Source organism: Streptopelia decaocto (genome assembly GCF_964273445.1).
Source record: "Streptopelia decaocto genome assembly, chromosome: 1".
NCBI lineage: Eukaryota > Metazoa > Chordata > Aves > Columbiformes > Columbidae > Streptopelia > Streptopelia decaocto.
Genome location: NC_138663.1, coordinates 95963901 through 95981741, shown reverse-complemented (window position 1 = coordinate 95981741; position 17841 = coordinate 95963901). Strand labels below are relative to the sequence as shown.

Genomic DNA, 17841 nt, shown 5'->3' with positions numbered 1-17841 from the left:
AGCATCTACCAGCAGGAACAGCTCCTGATTTGTAAGCAGACTGTACCTCTCATACCTTCAGGTCACTGGACACTTTGACGTCAGTGTATTCATCGATGTGATATGATCACAGCTATGCACAGCCACCTGTTCCTTACTTGGATCAGGGCTACAGTCACCTCTGGTACAGCTTTGAAAAGATAAAGCAAAGTGCTGACAGGAGACATACTTCTATTCTGAGAAAATAATTATTTTTGTTTTATAAAGTAGGAAGAATGTAGGCATTGTGAAGTCCTGATCTTCTGATTTGTTTATAATTAGAGATATGTCAATTTTTCATTTCCTGTAGTCACTTCCTCCAGTTGTCTCCAGCGTCTGGTATGAAGTGATTAAATAGTAAAATCCGGAGATTACGTTTACTCATCTCTTTACAGTCTGTTGTGTCATTCCAACAATGAGCCTCACCTCCCAAGCATGTTTAATGATCTTCACACTGGGCAACCTGGTGGCTTCTCAGTCACAGTCTCCTGGTAAGTTCAAATGCACAGATACTTATTTAAGAAATTGATATATTAATTAGAATATTTTTGTGCATACTTTACCTCATGTGTTACAATATTCAGTACTTTTTTGGTGAAAAGCATCAATCAAACAGAAATTGATATCCAGCAGAGATGAAAGTTGCTTATTAAATTTTTTTTAAAAAATGATGATGATAAGAGATTTCTATGAATGTTTTCTATTTAAAAATCAAGGCAAAACTTGGTAAACTTGTGTCTACTATTAAGGAGAGAAATACTCAATTTTTTTAAGCAGGACTACTTACTGTCTAAGGTGTAGTTTCTAACAAAGTAGAAGGCATCCAAAAAGACTAGTCTTCACGTTGAACAAGGATGGAAAAAAACAATTCTAGGTAAGACCTCAGTGTTTAGTAGTCTGGAAGAATGAACATGATGGGAAAATATCTAGCAATGTATTGTGCCTGAGAAAGCATCAAGATAAAAATACTATTAAAGAGAAGAACTACTAAAGACATGGAAGCCTGGTTATTTGACTACCTAAATATAAGAACAACTCTATGTCAAGTGTTTGTCTGCAGTGCCGTTATTTGTAGCTTGCCAAAGATAAACGGATTCTTAGAGAAATCAAAGATAAAGCCTAACACATAGACCAACAATCTAATCTTTGCTCTTGTTAATTTATCACAAGCTCCCTGTCATTAATTTTATAAGGAGAGAGAAATACTTTAAAATTATGTCCTCTTCTTATCAACCTACAGATCAGCTCTCTGTTCTGTTGTGTGTATGGTAAGTACCATTTTCAGCAATGCAGCAACACCAGATTCTCCATTGTTAATTTCTTCTGTCAATCACTGGCTCTTCTGTGAGGGGACATGACTCTTCCTTGCCCTGAGTGGGGTAAACATCTATAGCCATGCTACACTGATGGCATGATTTTGTGAAACTGAAGATGAAAATTATAATTGTGGTGCTTATTTGATGCACAATGTGGTGATGCCTAGCAATGGCTGGTGATATTCTGAAAACAAAACAAAACAAAACAAACAACACTCAGTTTGATGGGTTATAAGAATTAGACTACAAGGACTATGCCTTGACTCAAAATGCCAATTAAAAAGTCTCTCTTGCTGTCCTGTTTCTTGAAAAGAGGTTTTCTATTAAGTCTCTGTACTGTACCTTCAATTTAGCAATCTTGTGCACAAGGAGTTGCACTTTCGCCTACATGTGTTTCTATTAATGAAATGAAACTGTTCTCATAGATTAGTAGTATTAAGAGTAACAAAAAACTGTAGACTCAAATCTGGGTCTTGCTCTCCAGTATTTTCTATAGTGTATGCTACAATGTGGAAGTTCAACGTGTGGTTACTTATCAGGTTTCATCAGTGTCAGGAAATCAAAAGTGCTTTTTCTTCTTTGTTATGTTTCAATTATGTTGCAACTGTTCCAGTACACGCATGTTCCATTCTGTTATCTTTGCAGAATGACATTCTGCCTCTTCTTTTTGTCTTTTTTTTGATCTGTTCCATGACATTTAGCCTTTTTTTTTGCAATATTCCCCTTCAATATATTTTTTTCAGTAATAAAGTTTGAAAAGTCACTTGGAGGTGGAATGTGATTGCTCATACTCTTGCTCATGGCTGTGTCTGCATAATTTATTGCTCAAGGAAATTTCTTTATTTTCCCCTGCAAAAACACTTTATCCACACACCGCAGTGGTATTTTCCACGCTTCTCTGATCTGAGAACCCCTAGGTGCCCTGCAGTTGCCTGTGATGTTGAAGTCTTGTGTGGAGCCCTTCTAGTCCCTGTCTGTTTTTACCAAAGAGGTAGACTTGGATAATTCTCTATGAAGCTTAGAATCATAGAATCACAGAATGCTAGGGATTGGAAGGGACCTTGAAAGATCATCTAGTCCAATCCCCCTGACGGAGCAGGAACACCTAGATGAGGCTACACAGGAATGTGTCCAGGCGGGTTTTGAATGTCTCCAGAGTAGGAGACTCCACAATCTCCCTGGGCAGCCTGTTCCAGTGCTCTGGCACCCTCACTGTGAAGACATTTCTCAAATTTAAGTGGAACCTTTTGTGTTCCAGTTTGTACCCATTACTCCTTGTCCTACCATTGTTTGTCACTGAGAAGAGCCTGGCTCCATCCTCGTGACATTCACCCTTTGTATATTTATAAACATGAATAAGGTCACCCCTCAGTCTCCTTTTTTCCAGGCTAAAGAGACCCAGCTCCCTCAGCCTTTCCTCATAAGGGAGATGCTCCACTCCCTTAATCATCCTTGTTGCGCTGTGCTGGACTCTCTCCAGCAGTTCCCTGTCCTTCTTGAACTGAGGGGCCCAGAACTGGACACAATATTCCAGGTGTGGTCTCACCAGGGCAGAGTAGAGGGGAAGGAGAACCCCTCTCGACCTACTAACCACCCCCCTTCTAATACACCCCAGGATGCCATTGACCCTCTTGGACACAAGGGCACAGTGCTGGCTCATGGTCATCCTGCTGCATCCAGCTTATACTGCAGGGCACTGGTATGTGTCCTACAGCAGTGCAGCATCCTCCATAACTAGCTAGACCAGCAGGCCATCCTGACAAGAAGATGCTGCAATCTCTCTTTAGCCTTTAGTTTTTAGGGACTGCCTAGTCGTAATATTATACTTTTGACCTTTCAGTCTATCCATTATGATGATACAAAGAATAATGATAAATGTGTTACTTTGGTCTATTGTGTGCTTCTAGGATCATTAATAGAAGAATGCTTGAAATAATTACAATTACTGTGGAAGAGCTGGCACGTTAGCTGAGAACGATCCATGAGGATAGAAGTGGATTCATAAAAATTCCATCACAAAAAAGGGAGATAAATGGTCCCCTCTATTCTCTTTCTCCCTATCTCTTTCCATTAACAAAAGATATGAATGATTCTGCCTCCAGAAATACAGGTGTATAGGTCCAAAAAAAAAAAAAAAAAGAGGAAACTAAACACATTTACAGGCAAAGTCATCATCAGAGGATTTGATGTTATTTTAATCCAAGTTTTAAGAATCTTACTTAAGCTATGCATCTTCTAATGTTGAAATGTGTATTATGCAACATATATGTGCTATAATTTGAAAATATGCATGCAAATGTTGCCTGAACACTTACACAAAACAAAATTCATAGCACATTCAAAAAGGCTAGAAAACTCAAAATTAGAAAGCAGAGTAGAAAATTACCCTGACTAGAGCTCTAGAAATGCAGTTTTTAATAATAGAAGTTTGGTAAAGCCTTTACTGTCCTGTCTAGCTCATTAATTATGTTAAGACTGATTTCTTATGAAGTTCTGTGCTGCTATGACTGAGAATGAATTAATTTTCTTCATGCAGTTAGAAATCTTTCTTTTTTGTAGCTAGGACAATCATTGTTTGAATTTAGTTTGAGAACAAGACGATAACACATAGGGACAGATTTAAAGTTTTTAATTGTTGTTGTCTGGGAGCCAAGGTCTTTCGGAGCTCTGCCCACAGGTGTGAGGCAGCCAGGAATGGAGTCATGGATGAGCAGACTTTGCTGGGCACCCAGACTGATGAATTAGCATTCCATTTAGCTATTCCATTAACATCACACTTCATATATGAGGAGAGTCGAGATCTTTTGGCTGAGGTCAGAGCCAGGACAGAGCAAGACACAGACCTGTTCTGCTTCTGCTCTGTTTTGGGAGAGTTCTGTTTAGGAGTTTCTTTAGTTTGGCCTTTTGCCATCCTGCTGTTTTGCAGAGGCCTCTGTGCCTCTCCGTCTTTTTCTCTCTTCTCTCTCTGGGATCAGCTGTTGAGACCAGGTGCTGCTGCTTGGGACTGGCTGCTCAGTGCAGATGGAGTTCATGAGGAATTGTATTGAGTATTTTTTATTTTATATTCTATTTCTAATTTATATATTATTAGTAGTAATAGATTAGTAATATTTTGTTATTTTATTAAATGGTGTGTATCTCAATCCGCAAGTTTCACCCTTCCCTGTCAATTCTCTCCCCCTTATGGGGGAAGGAGCAGTGGAGGAAGTGAGTGAGTGGATATTGTGGTTATATTGCTAGCTTGGGTTAAACTACATCAAGTTCTTAATAACTAGAGCAGAGGAAAGAACACATATATATCACCAGATAGTTTATTACAATTTCTGTTTCTTTTCTATTAAATGTTTCTATTTAATTTTAAAGTATTTAATAGTGTATTACCTTCAATTTTAGTCCATAAATAACTGTGATTGCCAGAGTTTATATTTAAATGTTAGAATCCCAAAGTTTCAATTTCTTGCAGAAAAAGGTTCTGATCCTAGAAAGATTTATATGTGGTTTTAAGTTGATGTGCTCTGAGTAATCCTGTTGAAGTTGAGTGGACTACTCAGAGCGTGCAAAGTCCATAAATAAATCACTGCAAGACTACAGCCAAACTGATACCCTTTTATGTCATACAAAAAAAATATATGCGTTGCCAAACCCAGAATCTAGTGTGCATCTCTGAATTGCAGCCTCTAATAAGTAGTATACAGCTATCATAACTGAAAAATAGAGAATAATGAATGTTGTACAAAGCTCAGAATGAATTGGTGACTTTTGTTGTGTTCCAACAGGCCAGTCAGATCAGACCCTCAGGTTTTACATAGGGACCACTCCTTAGTGTGTGGAAATCCTGTGTGGTGGCTCTAGTTTCCTTATTATCCATCTCTAGAACCAACCCACTGTGAGTTTGAAGAGGTCAAACACCCCATAAAGGAACTTTATGGGATTCAAGGCTTTGATGATGGTGTCCTTTTTTGCATTGGAATTGAGGGAAAATGTGGCACCCTGAAAAAGTTTTTCAAGAGTGGACCTGCATGGAAAGGCAAGGGTAGGTTACCACTTTACCAAAATACTTGTTTTAATTTCTCTGCTGGCAGTGTCAGGGTTGTCCCTAACATTCTGGATTCTGTGAGTCTGTGGCATTCATAGTCACAAGTTCGAGGGGCTTCCCAAGCACACATCACTTATTTGAGAGGCAAATTCAATCCAAATATTAGCGCCACAGTTTTTCTTAGGTGTATACAAAAAATTTACACGAGCAAATTCTGTACTTTCTCACAATTAATGAACCAGTGCTACGTGTGTTAGTTCTACCAATTTCCCCCCAAAAATAATAAAAAAAGATTTCTTTACACTGCCCAGTAAGAGAAAATTCATTCATAAAGACCAAGTAATACAATATTATTTTACCACTCTCAACTTACAGGGATAAAACTGATAACATTGCAGTATTTTCCTCTTGGAGATATTTAAAATAAGATTTTCCTCTCCTTTCTTCTCTTCTTTCAATGGTGCTACCTACTTTAATTACAAGGTCCCTTTTTTCTCTTTCTCACTTTTCTCTGTACCTGTACAACCCTTGTAACCAAATTGACTGAACACTTCAGAGCAATTAAATTAAGTTTTCACGGCAAATTCAGCAAGATCCCCCAAAATTTTTAGCAGTTGTTTGACATCTGCAAGTACCTACTTTTCACTTCTTTGCTTTACAGTTCTGTGGTACAGCCAGACAGAAATGGGAGAAATGCTGGGTGCTTCACCCACCCTCCAAATAATGGAAAAATCGCTGCTGCGGATTTCATTGGGGCTGCCCAGGTGCCCAAGTCCAAGGGAGCATTTTGAGCTGGCACCCTTCCTCTGGTGAGGGTCCTGGAACAACCTGGACTAGTTGGCCAAGCCTGAGATAGGACTCTTGGACACCCACCATTTGTTCCTTGTGAGACTGCATGCCTCCCTGCTTAGCACACAGGCTATTTGAAATCTTTTTGTCAAGCTCAAGAAGACATGTGTTCACAGCTCATGTCAGATGGAAACAGCATGGTAAATCAATTTTGAAATGAATTAACATTGAAAATGCATGATTAAGAAAGCAAGTACACTTCCTGCTTTTATTTTCATAATTGAAGCATGTACATTAGCAACTCCTTCTCAAAGTGAAAATATCTGCAATCAGACTAAATATCGAAAAGTGGAAACTACATATTTTGTTACTTCTAAAGAGAACTGAAAGGATGCATTCTACATCATAAAAATTATCTCATGACAGTACAGTATTCTCCATTCACCAGTGTTTATATTCTTTTCTATAACAATAATTTTATTTAAAGACGAAGAACATGTAATTATACATGCAAATATGCATTAAAATATGTTTGACTATCTTTATAGAAAGTCTAAGTCCAAGTAGTCATATGGATTTCAGTTACACTAAGCATAACACTATATACTACACAGCACAACCATGCTAGTATTTAGTCTGTAAAAATCAAAATGTGTTAGTGCAATTACTAACCAAGAATCCACCGTTAGTCACTTTGCCATCATATTTCTTACTGGCTTTAGTTAAAGACAAGATAATCTTTTAGACTTGCTGAGGGGACTTAAAAAGGGCTTGACGATTTAGGAAACAAGGGGCTAGGTAGTCTTATGTAAGAAAGGTAGAACTGGCTGGACAAATTCCTTTTTGTGATAGCTTATGAAGTTTTGAAGTTCTGTTTTTCTTCAGTGTGTTATAGTTTTGACTTCTCTATTCCTCAGAAAAACACATGAGACTTTCAGTTTTGAGAAAACAACACAGAACAAGACTGCAGGCATTAGTTAAGAGATGGAGAAGTTTGTTTCAAGTCCTTCTCTTCAGTAAGAGCAGAATCTTTACCAGAACTCCATAAATCACATAGCAAGGACCTACAGTGACATCTACCCAGTGTCTCTTGGATTTCTGCCCTAACTGTGTCTTGAATCATTTTGACAAAAAAACACAGCTACACCTGTACAATAATGTTTTGACTCAGTCTAATTACAGAAGTCATGAAATGCCTAGACACAGAGATATAGCTGTGAAAACAAGCAACATGGTTATTTGAACCCATGTGTTTCCACATGCCTTTCTCAGATTTTTAGTGTTGTTTACTGAGCAAAAGACAACAACCTTGAGGATAATTAGGCCTGATTCCCATGAACATTCAGGATCACTGTATGTGATAAAACACTCATAAGCAATGTTTTTCCACTGTAAACCACATCAGAAGCCCTGAGTGGCATATTATTTAGGCAGCAATCCCCCTATTCTCCTGATGGGCAGGAATATTCCAGCAAAAGTTTTTAGTGGTAGACACTTCATGTCTGGAGACAGCAGTCTGCAAATTTTACCCCTAAGTGGTTTCTTGCTGATATTCAAGATACATTTTCTTCCTCTTTTTTCATTCACGTAAATATAATTTCACATCTTATAGGATGCAAAATAAAGAATTCATCCTTCTCCTTGATATAGAATGGATTTCCTTCTGCCTTCTTAATTTCTCAATTTTTCAATGTCAGTTATCTTCAGTGGCTGAGTGCGGAATCCTGACGAACACAAATTAAAATATTTGTGTCCCTAGCAAGAGCTATAAAATGAGAAGATCAGGAGAGGAAATAATATCTGCATGCAGGCAGAGGACATTAAATGGTCTTGCTTGTGTGTAAGGTGGAACTGAACAGAACCATATGTATCAAATATACAGTACACCTACTTGTGCTGATCTGCTCTGAGTTCCTATGGATTTTGACCCAGTATTGACCTGTGATGTTAGTCCCTTGTTTATCAGAGTAAACATTTGCCAGTTTACACACAGGATCTATGGGCATTAGTTCCCAAATAGTTTTCCATACCAGGAAAACTTTAGCAGGTATTTTGGGTGAAAACTGCCCTCAAGGTACAGGCCCTATACATTGCATGCACATGAACCAGTCTATACCTTGCGGCCCAGGGACCATGGGGTGCTTATTTCTGTTTTGAAATTCTAGTTTCAGCCTCTCTAGTTTATTTTACTCCACTTTCTTGCATTTTAGATATTCTTCTTATTTTATGATCACCTGAGCGTATTGCATACATATCTTTGAAATACTGATTGCCTACCAATGTCAAAAGGGGTCCTTTTCATACTCACTGCTGAAATCATATTCTCTGTCAATGTACTGGGCAGGTCGGAAAGATGCCATCAACACCACAATAATCAATTTCAATAATGAGAAGATGCAGATCACATGGGCAGCAAGAGAATTATTTCCCAGTGAGAATGTGTCGTTTTCTTATACGTGAGTACTTACAATGCCAGTTCTCCTTTTCTTAAAGGATTTGCTTTGAGAGACTCAAATATCTAAGTCCGTTTGAGTCTTCTGTGAACTGCGTCTGAAAATGCTTTTAATATTTTTCCATTATCCAGCATGAAACCTGTTTATAGTCACAACCTGCTATGGGAATGTACAAATCAGGAAGCCTGCTGAATAGCCAATCAGAAGAGACATTATGTGAAACATTTGACCCTCTTTTGTCTTTATGCTAAATATTAATGCTAATTACACTATTGGAAGTGTTTTTTTCCACATCTATGTGTATATTTTCCTTGTTAACAGATGTCACTAATGACTAATAGAAATTTAATGTTTTGGTTAAAGACAGTCATGGAGCTTGATCTTCCCTGTTCTTTCTGCACGGTGTACACGAAAGAACTTTTAGCAGCACCATCTTGGAAACAGGTCCGTGAAAACGTGTTTGAATAAAACATTCTCTTGTTAGAAAACAACAACATCAACAGCATGAAGGAAACAATAATTTCAGACTGCAGCAAAACACAGGGCTGAAGAGTTGGTGAGGTTTGGGTAATGAATTCCCTCACACCACTATGAAATATGGTGCTTCAAGAAATTCCATATACAGACTTCCCTTGGTAGGAGCATTTGAAAAGAAAAAAAAAAAAAAAAAAGATATAAAGAAGAAGGAACAGTAACAAGAAGGAATTAACTTGTGTTAACTGGTAAGGCCTTTGCATTAACCAATATTATTTCATTTATAGATTTGATGAAGGCACTCACAAAGTTTGGAAGCCATGCCCAACCTATTTATTGGATCAAGGTTATAATTCTGGATGTCTTTTTAAGACAGAAGGACCCACTCTTGCCATCTCTATCAGGAACAACAATGGAAGTGAAGAGATTTTTTCTAAAGGATTAAAATCTGACTTTTATAGTGAGTATGTAAAATCACAACTACTTGGTCGTACTAGTGTCTTCACTGATTCTCTAGTTGTCCTTAGTTTGAGAATAAATCGGTCATACTGGTGTATAAAATATTACCTCTGTGTGTGCCTGTATGGGAATGTAGCAGAGGATTTGGCAAGGAGATTAGTTAAATGTAAATACGCTCAAGTGACTTGCACCTGTCTGTAGAAAAAGCACATACATCACACTAATTGTTTTACTGACCTTGTGTGCTTGATGAGTAGAACCTCTGTGTTAAATAACATAGGCTCGTGAGAAACTCTAGGCACCTCATCACTATGAGATTCCTGCTTTGTTGCGAGAAAGAGCAGGAGGCTGTACCTGCTTGAAGCCTTGAAATACAGGCGAGGTCAGCAGGCCCAGTGATCTTCTTAAAAGGGCTGAACTGATCAGCGCCTGCGTCCCCACTGGTGTCACCTCTGCCTGGGAGCTTAAGTGCCACTTCAGATATCCCCCAGTAGAGAGGTAACTAAAATAAAACTTGCTCTTTGCATTGCATTCATGGCCTCTAGTTCTTCTAGCGACGTGCCTGTGTATGTGTACACAATGCCAAAACCAAACTACAGTTACTTCATGATGATTTTCATCCCTGCCGTCACCTGTAATTACACAGGCCTGCGTGCAGCTGCAGCTAAGTGGGATTACATAGGACAGTCAAACTTGTTCCAAACCAGTATCAAAATTAGAATGACAATGTTAAAATATATGGGTGTGCTTAGTCTAGTGTAGGCTTGCTCAGTATTCATATCAGGAAAATTAATAAAAGTTGGTAGTATCTTGTCAGTCCTGTCTGTGTGACCTTCCATTCTTGTGCCATCTTCCATGGGATGTGAGGCAGCAAACTACTTCTTAACAAAGAAACTGTCATGAAACCGTGATCAGATGCCAATAGAAATTAGCTGAGAGGCTCTCGTACAATCTGGCAGTGTAAAAGAGACATCCTCCTACTAGTAGAGAGATCATGTTCCTTTTTTTATTAAATCCATTCCATCCCCAAATACATATTTCACATCTAGTGTGACATTAGTCTATCAAAATCTTCTGGAATTGCACATAGTTACAGGATTTAAATAGAGGAATGTTTTTTTCTGATAAAAATAATGCATAAAATATACAATGCAGAATTACCTGGAAAATATATTCCAAATGTATTACTGACATTAATTATTTTAGCAAATGAGATTAAACAAAAACCCCTCAAGATATCTAACTCTGATAATACTTTTATGTCTTGTAATTTTACCAATATCTGGTAAATTATGAAAACTGCAGCCTGGTCCTTGAATTTTACCTATTAAACACTCACTGATAACAACATGAATTTCAAAAGGGTTAGGTAATAAAGCACAAATATCAAGGCTCAGACTTAAGTCTTTGAATTAGGAAGGCAGAATTTTCATAATACAAAAAGGCAACTAGAAGGATTGAGAAAGCAGGTAGCATTCTTCTCACCCCTTTATTTCCGACTGCTGAAGATTGACCAGCTACATAGATCAAACCACTGCATGCTCTTTGGATCATATGAGAACAGTGAGGGGTAGTAGATTCAGGTGTGCACAGGTGGGCACCCAGTGCTTTTTGCAGATACCCCAGCATATTCCAGACAGCCTCCAGCAGCTGCACAAGGGTGTCTTGTAGGTTTTATGGTACTGAATTTGTCAGTCCCTTCCCAATGAAGAAGCCTCTTTCCCTTGGTGCAGGGAATATGAGGAGAATGGACTTCTTACTTAAGTACTTGCAACAGGTTCCTGACCTGAGATAGTAACTACATTTGAATGTGGCACCTCAGATGGTGAGCAGTACCATGGTATCAAGCTCTATTTTGATGTTTAGTAGGGAGGTCAGCTACAAAAGTGCATCCTCCATGAGGAAAGTCCACCTTCTTCACGTACTGCTCAGAGAAACATCAAGACAAGGAAGGAATGTCAATAAATTTAACTGTAAAGTACTTATTTTTAAGAGACTATAGCATTATTTGTTTCTTTTCTTCTTAGTAAAGCCAAATCAACCAGAAAATGTGACTTTCTTCTGGAAAGAGGACACTGTTACTGTAAGCTGTAATAAACCAGAGAGAGCTGTGAAGTGCTTGAGACTTGAGCTTCAATACAAAAGCAAGTATGACAAAGACTGGCAAGTGAGTTGGACATGACATTTTTAATGAATATTGGAAAAGGTTAGGAGTAGCGTCTGCATAGAATGTAAAATAGAGTTGTTTTCAAACTGGTCTCCCATAACATATTTTCAAATGTAACTGGTAGCAGAAAACAGAATTTAGGATCCTGGATCCCTGCCATGCTAGAAATCACTTAGTTTTTGAGTTATATATAGTTCCCACCAAAAGAGCTGAGGACAATCTAGGGGAAAGATCATACATTCAGAACAGAAGAGTTTTGGAAGACAAAAGTAAAAAGCAAAGTTAAAATGAGAAAGGAAAATAAAGAAAAAAACTTTAAATAGAATGAGATGACACAGGATTTTTGTTTTTACTGAAGTTATCTGTTAAGTATTTCTAAATATTATTTCATTCTTAAGCATTTAGTCATTCTGAAATATAAATATTTTTGTGGATTGAAGTGTATTTGCATATTGTAAATAAGCAACAGTAACATAGGGCACTGCGTAATGATTGCTATGACCTTCAAATCAATATCAGACAATGAGGAATGGATATGAATAGTGAATATTTAGTCAAGAAACAGAACTCCTCAAATCTTAGAGAAGTTAAAAAGAAGTTCTGAGGTTTTGGGTTGGCCTACCCCTTGTTCTAGTTGTGACCATGAACGAGTGTAGTATTCTAAAGCACTGCCTTGAAAAACAGAATTAATGATGATATGCCTTCCTTCTCAGTCCAGAACTTCTAAGTGTTGCAGTGTTGGAGAACAAGGCTTTGATCCGAGGAAATGCTATTCTTTACGGGTCAGACTGAAGAGACTAGTACCATTTTGCAACGTAGTACATTACAGCAGTGACTGGGAAGCAGAAACATTATGGATGAATGGCACATTATTAGGTAACAGCTGTGCTACGTTCATATATTGTCTAAGTGCAAATGTGGAAGGGGTGACTGCAAAAGAAGCTGGGAACATGCAGCAAATTAAGGTTGCACTGTTGTGCTCCATCTTCTGTTATTAAAGAAAGTTCATGTGGTGTATAATTGCCCATGTTTGACTCCTTTCCACTTTGTTTCTGATGTCCCATAACACTATCAATTTATGCCATAATCAGAAAAGTTAGGTGTCTATATTATTTGTGTTACAAGAGTGTATAGGGTCCACCAATGACAACCATGTGAAAAATAATGTGTGTGTGTGGACATCATATGTGGACATCAAACCTGAACCCTAAGAAAATTCTCAAAGCCCTGTTTTTGAAGACGGTTTATTTTGAAAGTATGTCCAGCTGAACTACAGGACCAGAGGTCATAGCAGTCTGATGCTTGTATGTGCTTGGCTGATCAAAACAGAGAGGATGAGGTATAAGACATGACATGGAAGCAAAATCAGTATCAGCACTGTTTTCACATCAGACAGATAGATTTAACTGAGTGTGACTGACCATCTTTAATGCTAAAAGTATTTCTACTGTAATCAAAATGAAAAAACAGATTTATTGTAGTAAAAAAAGACTGTATATCATCCCAGAACATTTGTATCATATCAGCTAAGCACAAAATGCCACCTATTAGGCTTTATCAGAACTATGAGATACCCAGATGCCCAGTGTACCCAGATCTGAGTTCTCTAAAATGTAATAGTCTATTAGCTTACCTGAAGGAAATTTTTTTGCACAAAGGTGGGATGAAATCCTGACACATAGGTATGTCACAACACTGACCTCCAGAGAAGTCTCCTCCACCATGCCAATTATGATCCTCAGGTGTGGCTGGCAGATGCCCTTAAGAAAACACAGAGCACAATGTCTCCCTGTGCTCCTCTGAGAGGTGTCCATAACAGCCCCACCTGAACCATTTGACTAGAGGCTGCCAGCAGGTAACTGCAAGGATGGAAAGCAAGAAAAAACAGACTAATGTTTCAGTCGCTCTGGGTGCCCCTGGCTGAGGCACAGCCCCTTCACTGGGGCAAGTACTTCACTTCAGGACTTTAATGAGTTATTATTGCCTTCAAATTTAACATCAGAGGAAGCCATGAACAAAGCCGTGCTCAAGAAATTTCACTGACTCTGAATACCTTACACAGGGATCATGATTTTTCTTGTGGCTTTCTGGCAAGCTCAACAAAGTGGGAGGGTGGACAAGCCAGGTACTTGCTCCTGTATGAATGAATAATCAGTTTGTTTTTCATAGTATTTATGTGGAGAGCAGAAGTTCAGTAGGTGGAAGTGCAGCTTTGAGGTGGCATCACAAAAACTGGAGGAAAAACACTGAGAATGCTGAAAAGAGCACAAATACATTAGGTATATATACTTGTCACTTAGATGATATCCTGCCACTAATTACTTTCAGGGTATCAACACTTTTGGCTAATCATTATTTTGTTTGCTGGGATGGGGGAGATTTGTTTGTTTTGTCTTGGGAAATAAGACATTAAGGCTACATGTTAAATGGCACTTGCAGCTCTGGTGATTGTAAGTAGTTGCATGTAATATAGACCTTAGCACAAAGTTGCTGTGTCGCTGTCAATCCAATGTGATGAAGATGAGAAGAAATTAATTTAAAACACCTCTGTTCTTTGTCTATAAGCTTGCTCCTTTGTCCTGTAACAGGTCAATTTAGGTAAATAAAAGTACAATTTTTCTTTTGTTGTAATGTTGCGTAAAGATGGTTTCCCTATTTGGTTTCAATTGAACAATTGAACTTGTCTTATTTATTCTTAGAAAATTTTTTGGTTTTGTCTGTTTGTTTGTTTTAAAAGAAAACTCAGTGTTCTAGTATGATTAGGAATATTTACTGCTAAAGCAAAATATATTTTCTTCACATGCTTTTTTATGATTATTCCTAGATTCATGTGATGATGATATAAAATCTCAGTCAAACACAGTAATTGTTTTAAGTTGTTTGCTGCCAGTACTTCTAATGATACTTATCCTCTTGATTCTTCTGTGTAAATGGCAGAGGTAAATATAATTTTATTGGTTACTACTAAATAATCATGTCATGAAAATTGCACTATAATTCAGGATCAAGTCTTTTAGCACTCAAAATTTTTATCTGATAAATGAAGTCATCATGAAGATGTAGAAGTCATTAGCTTAATTACTGTTTGAGGAATAGTGCATCCTGGGCTTCCAAACATCAAAACATTTAACTTCCAAAAGCAGAAGAATTCTGATGAAATACGATGGTTCAGGATAAAATTCTGTCTCTTCCACTTAGTTTATTCTTTCTTTTTAGAAATCTATTTAAATCCTAAGAAGTCAATGATCTTGATTATTTACTCTGAACTGACATTATTTTGTGAAATTTTCATCAGACTCAATGTCTGTTTGCAGTAGACTGAAGTAAGCTTCAGTGCATTCAACTTTAATAAGATTATATCAAAATTTATATTTGCAGTTGAATGACTGTTCATGTTTTAAAGCTATAATAAAAATAAAACAAATACATACACACACACACAAAAAAAAGAAACAACAACAAAAAGGCCAAACAAACAAAAACACACCACAAACAAAACCTATGAAGACTCCAATTTTTGGCCAGTTTTTCATTGGGAGAGAAAAAAAAAAAAGAAAAAAAGCCAGAAATGCAGTATTTCAGAAAATGATCTGAAAGTATATTGGACTCTGATAACCTTTTAGATCATAATTTGAGGGTTTTTTCCCCTATATTTCTATATTTCAAGTTTACATTTGTGTTTGTCAGCCAATACAGCTGGTTGCTGCACCAACTTCCCTGCCTAGGGGAATGTGGCCAGGGAATGTAAAGCTTTGTATTCTTCATTGAGCAGAATGGCACTTACTGACTAGCTGGAGGTTTGTATAGAGTCCAAATTTTATTAGGAAGGGGTTGGTTCAAAATTCAGCAGGAAAATCACTCTTAGCCTGATGGTGTCATCATACTTTTATAGCTGCTTGCTGGCTTCAGAACATATTTAAAAAGTATCAAACCAAGAGTACTGTCATGTAAAATGTATTTGTGGCTACAGAACTGTTCCAAAGTAGATTTTTGAATGGATGACAGCACTATAACAAAACATCACATCAATTTGTACTTTTCTTTCCTCTTTGCAGGCTTCAAAAGTCAGTTATGCCTGCTATACCAGATCCAAAATATGTATTTGTTGATCTCTTCAATGATCATAATGGAAACTTCCAGGTAAACATTTCCCTCCTAGAAAGGCAGTGAATTCTACAGTGTTGAGAATGATATGAAAGTAGCAACTGGTACTTGCTCTGCACAGATATTACCACAAGCACTCTCTGACCTAAGAGAAACCCTTTTCCCTTGTGCAACATCCCAAAAGCATCCACAGATCAAACGTCACACCACATGCGATAAGTACAATGTTGCTTTGGTGCTGTCGAAAGACACTTACTATAGAAAGAGACAGAGAAATTGCCAGAGAAGGATTTAAGGCTGTCCAGAGACATAATATCCAGTGAGATGCTATTGTGGTGTTTATATCCATTCCTGCACACAAGCTCAGGGATCCTGTTTCAGCCTGATCTTAACCTTTATGTTTCTGAAATGCCATAAGACTTAGTGCTGAGCTGGTGATGGCACTTGTGCCTTTGAAGACATCAGTCACAGCAGGAAGTGACCTCTCTTAGCCTCAGAGGTGTATGGTTGCTAAATATTTAAGCAAGAAAAGGTTGTCAAATGAACAGACAACAGGTTTTGCTTTTGTTTTCTTACTGCTTCTTGAGTCCATGACATCACATATATGATGTATTTTTCCTTATTAATTGGGTTGCCTTTGTGTTAATTACTACTAACTTTACTTTGAGTGGACACAGGTCAAATATTTACATTTTCAAATCAAATGACAGTATCAAAGAGCAGTAATAAACTTTCAGTGACAAACTGAAAACTTTCTATATATAAGATAGCTTTAAACTGAAACTGAAGAAGAAATATAGAAATGCAAATTAATGCTGAAGCTTTAATACATGAATGCTATACTGCATAGATCTCCATGTAAACTCACTCTCAAGTTAAATTAAGTCAGGGGTTAGGTCAAAGAATGTATGAGTCTATCAAGGAGGGAACATTAGGTATTTTACACATCCAAAGTTTTCTAAAGGCCCTGGTTAAATATGAAGATATATTTAATGTGGTCTTGATAATAAGTTGGAGTTTGTATGAATTTGTGGAATCCTGTCTGCTTTCCTGTCATTTTGCCTTTCTTCCATCCTGCTATCTTAAATCTTGTTTGTCTATATTGCTGCCTTTTCACCTTTTCCATTGTGGCTTATAATGGAAAGATGACACTACTAAGAGAAAATAATTGTCTGTACAGCCAAGTTTCCTTTGATTGATATCTCAGTTCCTGCCAACATCAACATTTTCATTTTCCTAGGAATGGATAGACAAAACTGATCATGCAGTGGTACAAACCAAGCTAGAATATGAAGAAACAGAGTGCATCATTGAGGCTGAAAGCCAGCAAGAAGACGAGAAGAATAGTGACAAACAGGGCCCTCAAGAAAAAATCTTCAGGTTCTCAAGAGCAGCTGAAAATAATGATCCCAAGGCAGCTCAGATTGCCTGCCTGATGTCAACATCCAACACTACATCTTCTTTTGCTGGGCTCCAGATTTTAATGAAAGATGACATGTATGTGATGTTATAAAACTTGCATAATGCAGAAGGTGTTAGGAAATTACATAAAAGACCCTGATGAGTTTTGGGAGTGGCTGAGTAGAAAAGGTAGTCATAAGCAGACTCACATCAAGAAAGACACCAGGATGTCTTATCTGGTTTCAGGTCTGTTCTTTCCCAAGCACTTATGACCACTTGAGCAGGCTCAGTGTTTGAAATAAACACCTGATAATTTACAGAGTTAGGATTTGTTGTTCTTATTGGGGTTTACCTCTAAGACTAAACTGAACCCTATTTTCCTGCTATGGACAGGAGAGAACAAAGGCTCCTCCACAATACATATTCGCAGACCTGAGACTCAGTCCTTGCACTTCTGGAGTATGTAGACCAGTGAAAGGTATGATGTTATTCTTCCCAAATGAAAAGGTAAAATAGAGTTTTTTCAGGTAATGGATTTTGTCTCACAAAGATCAAACCATATACTGCTCATTTTCACAGGGACGGGATACTGCTTTGCAAGCCTCCCTTTGCCTAGAAGTGCTT

The 17841-nt window shown here is 37.7% G+C and overlaps 1 protein-coding gene across 1 annotated transcript in view; it reads left to right on the top strand.

The window, feature by feature from the left end:
- Positions 1–17547, top strand: part of CRLF2 (cytokine receptor like factor 2) — a 47318-nt gene extending 29771 nt beyond the window's left edge. The window contains exons 3-10 of the mRNA XM_082071787.1: positions 414–509; positions 8504–8615; positions 9374–9546; positions 11573–11712; positions 12426–12588; positions 14537–14651; positions 15768–15852; positions 17057–17547. Of these exons, the coding sequence (XP_081927913.1) occupies positions 414–509; positions 8504–8615; positions 9374–9546; positions 11573–11712; positions 12426–12588; positions 14537–14651; positions 15768–15852; positions 17057–17329 (1157 nt within the window). The 3' untranslated portion in view covers positions 17330–17547. The remainder of the gene's footprint in view (positions 1–413; positions 510–8503; positions 8616–9373; positions 9547–11572; positions 11713–12425; positions 12589–14536; positions 14652–15767; positions 15853–17056) is intronic.
- Positions 17548–17841: the final 294 nt, after the last annotated feature.